Source organism: Psammomys obesus, unplaced genomic scaffold (genome assembly GCF_907164565.1).
Source record: "Psammomys obesus unplaced genomic scaffold, mPsaObe1.curated_primary_1811, whole genome shotgun sequence".
NCBI lineage: Eukaryota > Metazoa > Chordata > Mammalia > Rodentia > Muridae > Psammomys > Psammomys obesus.
Genome location: NW_026591086.1, coordinates 33849256 through 33858793, shown reverse-complemented (window position 1 = coordinate 33858793; position 9538 = coordinate 33849256). Strand labels below are relative to the sequence as shown.

Below are 9538 nucleotides of genomic sequence, written 5' to 3'. Positions count from 1 at the left end.
CTTTCTTTCTTTCTTTCTTTCTTTCTTTCTTTCTTTCTTTCTTTCTTTCTTTCTTTCTTTTTTTCCTTCCTTCCTTCCTTCCTTCCTTCCTTCCTTCCTTCCTCCCTCCCTTCCCTTCCATTTTCCTTCTTTATTTCTCATAAGTTCATGAAATAAAATGAAATTGACATGTGTGCCTGTCGTTTTATTTTAACCTGACTTCATAAAGTTTTTACTTTATGAGGCCTAATCTTTGGATTTGGTAATTCATATTAATGATGTTTATAAATTTTCCTTTGAAGGTAATTATTTCAGACATATCCAGATGGTCTGTGGTTTATTTCTGAAGCACAAACTCTTAGCATCATGTAGCCCTTTGTCTGGGAGAAAACTTCAAGCCTGAGATACAGCCTAGCGAGAATGTTTCCTGGACAAAACAAAGCCACGATAGCAGGAAAGTGTGGAAGGTCTCTGTCACAAGGGCTAGAGAGACAGCTCAAGCTGTTTGATTTGCCATCTCAAGCGGCTAGCTAAACAATATATAAACAGTAATGGCAAAAATGAAAATTGTTCCTTCTTCAGCCCATAGTTTTGTGTAGCTGTTCACCATTACCCTCATTTCCATTTCCTGTGAGGTCCATGGCCTTGCAAGCCCTGGAAATATTCTCCAACCATTACCATTTGACTTGATTTCATGAAAAAATTATTTTGTAATTTCTAATTTTGGATTTAGTAATTCATGTTATGGTGTTTATATATCTTCTTTAGAAGGATAATTTTTTAAAACATATATAATATATTCAGATCAGAATAATTTAAAAGTAGTTATATTACTAGTAAGTAGTGACACTGTTTTAAAAATAGTGAACATTACTATGAGCCTCCCATAATAGTGTGACTGGATGATAATCAGCCTATAATAATCATCTGCTATGTATGAAAACTTTCTAAATTCATTTTCAAATATATTAAAATTCAATTCTATATAACATTTATATCACATAAAACACTCATTTATAAAGAGATAAAATTTGAACTGTGAAGACGTGTTATAATTTCAAAGAAAAGTAGGAATATAAAATGGAATATCTTATTTATAAAATGAAATTTATATTCCAGTGTGTTTTGGCATTAATCACTGAAGAATATATAGAATATACAGAAAAAGTAGAATTGTCTACATTATTTGATGTAATAAAATCAAGTTATAATATGTTCTAGGTAGCACTTTATACAGAAATCAATTAACTTGAATAAAATTCAAATTTCTACATTATTTCTGATGTTAGTTTCTCTGCTCTTTGTAATATGTGGTTTCATATGTGTTTTTTTTTTCATTAAGGGAAATTATTGATTACATCTTGGATAAAAATGATCTATCTGTTAATCATTGTTTGCTTTAAAGAGTCTTTGTCTCTGTTGTTGTTTTTATTTTTTAATCACTGTATAGTAAGAGAAAAATCCAAATACAAGGAATTTCAGTCCAGCTGTCCTGAAATAAATAAATATTTAGATGAACAATGGAGTTTTTCTTTCTTTCATTGAAAGTGTGGCCTTTGTGATCTTAACATCTTACTTCATTAGGATGTTCGATTCTATCTAAGAAAGATTTCCAGTTTTGCCTTGATTTTCCCATAACTCTGTCGCTCAACAATGGGGTAAGAGAACTGTAATCCAATTCTACTGTAGTGTTTTATCTCTATGCCTTGTTGGAAGTTACTGAGCCACTGAATACAAGGCACAATAAAGAGTGAACACGCAGCTTTCCTGACACTCTAGCTTTGATTAAAGGATACTGGGCCCAATTTAAGGACTCATAAAGAAAAATAGAAGACATTTTAAATATTTTTATGGAAAAGAACCGCAGTCCCACCCTTCTGATGGAAAATCCACAGCTCCCGTTCCTAGGCATCCTTTCTACAGCATAGTAGCCTTGGGATGTGCTGTTTATTGTCCACACTCTTCTATGCATTCTGTACCACCTTTACCTAAAAGAAGTTATGCAGTCAAATGTTCTGTTATCATTTCATTCCTTTTGTTGTTGTTGTTTTGTACCACAGTTTTTCTTCTGAAGCTCCCAGAAAATACTGAATTTGCCAAGCCTGTGGCTTATATTCAATCCATCTTCAAATTTTTGCAGTGAGTCTCTGGTCCCCGGAGGTGAGGCAATGTCTGGGTACATTAATAGCACAGCCAAGACGTAAGTGCCAGGAGGATGGCATCATCACCCTTCGATGACAGCATCCCTGCCTTTTTCTGTGTCTCACTACAGAAGAACGGAAGGCTAAAGGTTAAAGGGTGCTGCTTATTAAATAATTCAAGCCATTAACCTGCAACCTGCACACCGCACACCGCGGCGGACTATTAAGTTTACACTGCCATGATTCACGCTTGGTGTTCACTGATGCTGAAGCATTTTGCCTGTTTGCTTTACTTTTATTGCTATACAGTAATGTAGAGAGGAAAGGAGGGTGAAAAGGGTGACAGGGCTTACGCAAGGGACGATAAGAGCAGTAGACTCACTTGCACAAAGAAGATTGAAGTCTTCCCTCCCTCCCTCCCTCCATCTCTCAGTATAGGCCCCAGTGCACATCTGCGTCACTTAGAGGGGGGGGGGAGGAGGCGCTGAGGCAGAGAGAAAATCAGACTGTGAGGACCTTGACAGCTATCCAGGGCGGGCTTTGCTTTCTTTAGCAGCTCTAGGTTTTTCCTGGGATATTTATTTTTCTCCTTTACAAACTGACTATATAAAATCGCTCCCTTTCGCATCCCAGAAAGCGTTTGACTGTCCTTTGGACACCTGGCAATCTATTAGAGCATTCTCCCAGAGGACAGGGACAGGGGAGCAGGTGCACAGAACCGGCTTGGGGGTGGGGGCGCACTACTTCTGACTTGAGGCTCTTTCTCTCTCTGCACTCATCAAGCACGGAACTCCCGAGCTGCGAAGACAGGAGATCTGACTAGCTTCCAAACCACAGCTCTGCAAGGAGTGTGTATCAGTGAGGTGGATTCAGCTGCCGCCACCTCTGGAGCTGGGGAGAGCTCAGCCCTCCCTCCCTCCCTTTTGCATTTCCAGCCTCTCTTCCCGCTGGGTGGTCACCAGGGGGTCCCCGCAAGCTGCTTGTGGATTCTAAACCCCTCGTGTCCCAGGACTTCCTCTATTCTAGACCACAGGTTTCCAAAAGCCCGGGTCCTGGGTAAGCTATCCGGACTGAGCCGCGCGGCTCTGCAGCGCGCTCAAGGTGCTGGTGTAGTCGCCTGGCAAGGCGCGCAGCCCGCTTGGCCACCTTTGGCACTCCGTGTGTACACGGGGCGAATCCTGTCTCTTCCTCTGTCTTCAGAAGCCACTGACCTTCCCACTCCGATCTCCAGGCTACTGGTGTGTGAGCTGCAGTCCCTAGGCCCTCGGTACATAAAGCATGTCCGGCTCCGGGCGAAAAGATTTCGATGTGAAGCACATCCTGCGACTCCGCTGGAAACTCTTCAGCCATCCTTCGCCGGCCTCCGGTAGCCCAGCGGGGGGCAGCTGCCTGCAACAGGACAGTGGAGGAGGCAGCTTCGAGCACTGGGGACCTAGCCAGAGTCGGCTGCTCAAAAGCCAGGAAAAGGGCAGTGTGAGCGCTTTTTGGAAAAAACCGTCCTCCTCCTCTTCATCATCATCCTCATCGTCCACTTCATCCTCTCCCTTCAATCCGCTGAATGGCACCTTGCTACCAGTTGCCACGAGGCTGCAGCAAGGGGTTCCTAGGCAGGGCACCCAGCAGCCCGCCAGGACTCTTTTCTACGTGGAGTCCCTAGAGGAGGAGGTGGTGACAGACATGGACTTTCCTGGACCACAGGACAAAGGATTGGCCCTGAAGGAGCTCCAAGCGGAGCCTGCCAGCTCCATCCAGGCAACAGGTGAAGGATGTGGACACAGGTACAGTAAGTTCCGTCTGAGCAGGTGTCAGAGTAGCTCCAGATTGCCAGTCATCCCGTGTTCTCTCCTAAGGTTAGAAAGCTGTAGGATGAAAGTTTGAGCTTGATGCCAGCCCGGTTTTATTACCCAAGTTGAAATCTCATTAAAACTTTGCTCATGAATTTCCGTTGGCTCATACATACACTCCTTTAACAAGTTTTTAGAGTTACAACTATCAAGTGAATGCGCATACATTGGGGGAGCCATCAAGTTGAAAGGTTCTCATATCTCATAGATTACAGAGCCCTTCCATCACCTTTTGCCATTCGATTCTAAGTCTTTCCATTATCTGCTGTGGGTGAAGTCAGTTTTGAGCAGCATCACCACGCACTTCTTGTACTCTCCCAGTGAGTGACTGATCCCTTTGCCTCGCTCTGAGGAATAAGGAGGAGAAAAAAAACAGAACCGGAACACTGTCAGCTCTGTCCCTCTTCACAGCCACTGTGACCTTATCCCAACTACCATCCTTTCCCTAGTACTACTTTCTGCTCACTTTGCCTCTGTCCATGTAAGTTTTAGAATTAAACTCCGTGGATGACAGTCAACTGCAGCTATTGTGATTTCTTTTGGCTCAGTATAAAACTGTGCATACAAAATACTGAAGTAACATTTATTCCCAGTTTATTTCAAGGGTGACACTTTGCATGGAGTTCTGCTACACTGATGATACAGAAAATCCTTGGAATACAAGCAACTCTAACTCTTGGATTTTAGTTTTTAGGATATTGAGTCATTATTATTCTAAATACATAATTTTTCCTTTGAGCATATGAAAGGATTTGCATATAGATTCATATGATATCAGAATACATTATAGAAGAAGAAATAGAGTAGAAATCTAAAAATGTTAATGAATATGCAAAAAGGTTGAATTATCTCTAAAATTAGAAAAGAAAAAAATAATTTTTTATTTAAGTATGTTATTTTTCATGAACTATATTAAGTTAGGAAAATATATAAAATAAAATGTTACATATAATTGATCTTTACTTTGGCAAATGGATAAGTTACCATTACCTTTAAAATTTTTTTACTCTTGAATTTAAGTCTTGAATTTGAATTTCAAGAGCCTTGAACATATTCTATTCATACATTAAGATGATTAATATAATGTAAGATCATTGTTTATTGAAGAAAAATTAATTTTTTTATTGTTAAAGAATGTCAAGAGTTTTCCACATTATGAGGCCTAAATCTAAGTTTTTCTATTATTCACTGAAGTAAAACAGTTGACTAAAATTATAACAACAGATTCCATAAATATCATGAAGCTGTCAGACTTCACCTATTCACTAGGTACTTAGGATGCCTAAGTATTTAAATTTTGATGGGTTTTTGAGTAAACACAAAACTTTAAGGGGTGGACAATTTCTGATTGAAGATTGACCAGTCCTCTTTATTTTAAAGGAAAATTTTTCTTGAAATGTATATTTTCATTTTTATTTATTCATTAGGTAATTTTATACATAAATACAGATATTTAGATCATATATATACATATATATGTAATCTCCATTGAAACTCCTCCCAGACACCTACAGAAATCCAATTCCTTCTCCCTTTAAAAAAATATACAGTTGTTACTCAAATAGCTCAGAAAATAGTACACTGAGTTCCATATACACACAAATATGTACAATTTTCAAATCAACTAGAAAGAGCTGACATTTTCATGAATTGCATTCTTTTATATTAAAAACACCTTTGTCTTATAAAATGTTAATGATTAAAGCAGTTTGGATATCAGCCTTTTATAAAAACTTTACTCAAGTTTTTATAAAGAATTAGCAAATATTAAAGGCAAACTAAGACAATAGGTTATAATTAAGTTTAAAATTTGAAACTGATAACCAAGAACACAGTTAAGAATAATCTGTCAAGCTTACTTTTGAAAATATTTCATTTGTTTTCATTACAGTAAGTTCTAAGTAGCAGGAATTCTGAAAATAATACAGTTGCCAACCAACATTTTCTTTACTGGAAATGGAATCAGAGTATCATGAAATTTTGCATGTTGAATATGCTACGAATAAACTTAAATTCCTTTTAAAATTTCTTACCAAATTTTTAAACAATGCAGATAAATGTGACATTCTTTCTAGCCACTCCTGAGAGCATGTTTGTATCTTTTTATAGTTTTACAGAACATTGACTCAGTGTTCATGACTGATTGAAAACCACATAGTAAATGTGGCAATTAGTCATTCTCAATGCACGATATTTTAATATCTAATAAGAGTAGGGCTCATTGCCCAAGAGATATAGGTCTTCTGAAGTAAAATGCTGAGAAAAAGAAAAACTTTATTCTAACCTAGAACTTTATTCTATTTAATTGGAAATGCAGATTTAACATGTAGGAAAGCTGCATAATATTCATAATGATGAATTACTACACAAACTAAGCAACACATGCTGATTTTTCTTGTTTACATCACTAAAATATGAAAAATGCAATGGGAATTTAATGCTTAATACATTTTTTCATCAACTCTCCAGTATAAAATTGATCTAGACCATAAAGCAAAGGTAAGCCTCTTCTTTGATATTTTCTTAAAACTTTTTCTTTTCTTTCCTTTTTGCTTGGTCTGGCACCACATATAAACATTATTTTACATGAGTTTGGATCCTCATTTGATTAAAGTTGTGTTTTAGAACTGCAAAGGAGAGCATTTGGAAGAAAGCTACTCTTAGCTTTCAAATACTGGAAGGCTCAAATCTTCATGGACTCGGAAAAAAAAAAAAAAAATCCATGACAGACATAAACCAACTTATTACCAAAATACTGCCATCTCAGTACCTAATCCTTTATACCATAGTAAATAAGGCTCAGTCCTCCACTCTCTTGTTAACATCCCTGATGATACTTTTACCTAAGTAGATGATTCATATTAATATTCACTTATTTACATATATCTACATCCAAACAGTTAAACTATATAATTCCATACATATATTTCCAAAATTCCACTCATGTAAAAGGACAGAAACAATATAGTTTCACACTTATGTTTATAGCATTCATGTAATACTTGATATTACATGGTTCATACATATATATTTACATACCAAAGATTTTATTGATCATAGTAAAAAAAAGAAAGAAAAACTTCCCATGTTATACCTGTTAACTCTTTCTTCTTGAAGACATTTAGATTAGAGTCATCTGCCTCCACTTTTTCAGCAACCACCCATAAACAAAGATTCCACAGGTCTAACTTTACACTTAAATCTCCCATGACCTCTAGTCTCATATGATCACCTTTCTGACATCTAGGGTGAATGAAGCAAAGAAAATATAAATGTAGTGTATACAGAATTTAATTAAGCTCCCCTTTATCTAATTTAATTTTTTCTCCATCATAGGAGCTCTTCATGCATGAACATGTTCAAGAAAGAAATCCAAGCTCATATTTCTCACTATCAGCATTCTCACTATTTCACAATTTCTCAAAGATTAACTGCTTTTCCTTAGAAATTTTCCTTTCTGGACATCCTTTTTCAATCTCCAACATTTGCTCCTATTGTAAGTGAATATCATCTTCAACTAAATGGTCTTCTGGGTCATCTCATTTTTAATCTTTCATTATATAATCCATTAATTCATAACAATGGAATCAATGAAAGTGATAAAATTAAGGTTGATCATTTTTCCAAGTTTCTTGATCTGCTACTATTTTTCCTTCCAAGAATTCTACTGATACATAATAACTAATTCAATGAATTGCTGATCAAATCCATATCATAAAATGCTCATTAATCAAGGTGTTCATGAAAAACATACAATTCTTAACTTCAAAGAGGATAAGAGATAGTTTATTATGGAGCCAATTATGAGTGATAGTGTCTTGGGAACAAGGATTATGTTACCCAAAGTTCTATGTCCCGAAGTTCTGTGTTCAAATGTGAAGGCAGTTTCATGAACTTTTTATAGTAACTGAAAAAAACAAAATAGTAAAATCCAGGTACTTCAAAATTTATTAGTCAAACATTAAGTAGATAGTGATAGCAAAGGAGAGCAATCCCACTGACAGTCATATAACATCTGATGACTTTGGTGAAAACCAGGGGTTAGATTCCAAAATCTTTTATCTGTTAGCCACAGCCTGTTTGGTCTGACAGAGAATGGGAAAATAATGGCTATTTAGATCTATAGTTAGCCTATGATACAGTGTAATTACGTTCTGGACCTGCAACAGTAAGAGCTATTCACATTCACTGCAGTTTAATTTGTCTTTAGCCTTTTCAGATATAGCTTCTCCCAGGAATTCTGATTTATAGAAGGATCTACTATAGGTAGATACCTATTGTAGGAATTGTTTACTATCCATATGCAATCTGTACATCATTTCTGACATTTGCCATTGACCTCTGACTATCACATCCAGTGTCCTTCTATATAAATGATGAGTGCATTGGCTTCACAAACTTATTTTTTCTCCTGTGGTGGTGGTTTTTGCTCAACCAGCCTTGCCCACATTTAGTTTTCTTCATCGATGAATGTTTCTTTGTCGATGAAACCTGTCTACTTTTCTCAGAGAAATTCTTCTTCTCCTAACAAAATAATATTGTATGTTTTCTGTTTTAGAGTAAGTGTATGTTATTTGCTCATCAGTTTGTATGGAAGATCATAATACATGTTAATGGCTGTGTTGATTGCATTGCGTGTTTCTAATTGAAAATTCTAAGTGGAGAGGCTGTTTCCAGTTGACACATCTCTTTGCTTTTACTTTAGAACATGTCCATAAATGATATGGAATAATGAATAGTTTCATGATCACTTTGGGTGACACTAAGAACTTGGCTATTAAAAGACTAACTGCGGAAATTTGGTTCTGTGTAAATATAAAATGGTAATACCCTATGATCTTGGTGCAATTATTTAAATCTTCGGTATTAGAAAACACACAATTATTGTTGATATATGATTTCTTAAGTGTTTTTTTTAATTTTTCAATGATCAATTCGATAAGAGTATAAGCTAAAGTAGTTTTAGATGGTAAAGGTTTCATAGAAAATGTGCTTCTGAAGGTTGAAAATATTTTTAACTTATTCTTTGAAATTTTATATGTGTTTGCAATATATTTTGATCATAAAAAAAAACCAATTTCCTTCCTTTAATTGCCTCTTCTGAATCTTCCCAAACTCTTCTCTTTTCCATTTTGTGTCTTATTTATCTTGCAATATCATCCTAGTATATCAAATTAGTGCTTCCCAAATATAGACATAGCTGTTTGCTCATTCAATGGAGTATAAAAAATCGACCAGTGACCACAAACCTAAACAAAAATGTCTATCAATCCCCCTGTTTTCAGTACTTGCTAATCAAGCCTCATCTAGAGATGGGGACCCCTGACACATCCTCCATCTTGCTGGAGTTTTGATTTGGTTCATCTTTTCCAGATCTTGTATTTGTTGGCAAAGCTGCTATAGTTTCATGAGTACAATGGATAATCTGTCATGTCTTCAACTGTCACGTTTCACAGTATTACTCACAATCTTCCACCTCTCAATTTGTTTGTTTGCAACCCCTTTCTGAGGTTCTCTTTGAGCCCCATAAGAGGATTTAGGGCTGAATACAAGAGTCACCTATTTGCATCATTT

At 36.4% G+C, this 9538-nt stretch overlaps 1 protein-coding gene across 2 annotated transcripts in view; it reads left to right on the top strand.

Annotated features, from left to right (window-relative positions):
* Positions 1-3170: 3170 nt before the first annotated feature.
* The window catches only part of Klhl1 (kelch like family member 1), a 456733-nt gene continuing 450365 nt past the window's right edge, over positions 3171-9538 (top strand). For both annotated transcript variants that reach the window (XM_055609989.1, XM_055609990.1), the window contains exon 1: positions 3171-3898. In XM_055609989.1, the coding sequence (XP_055465964.1) occupies positions 3399-3898 (500 nt within the window). In that variant the 5' untranslated portion in view covers positions 3171-3398. The remainder of the gene's footprint in view (positions 3899-9538) is intronic.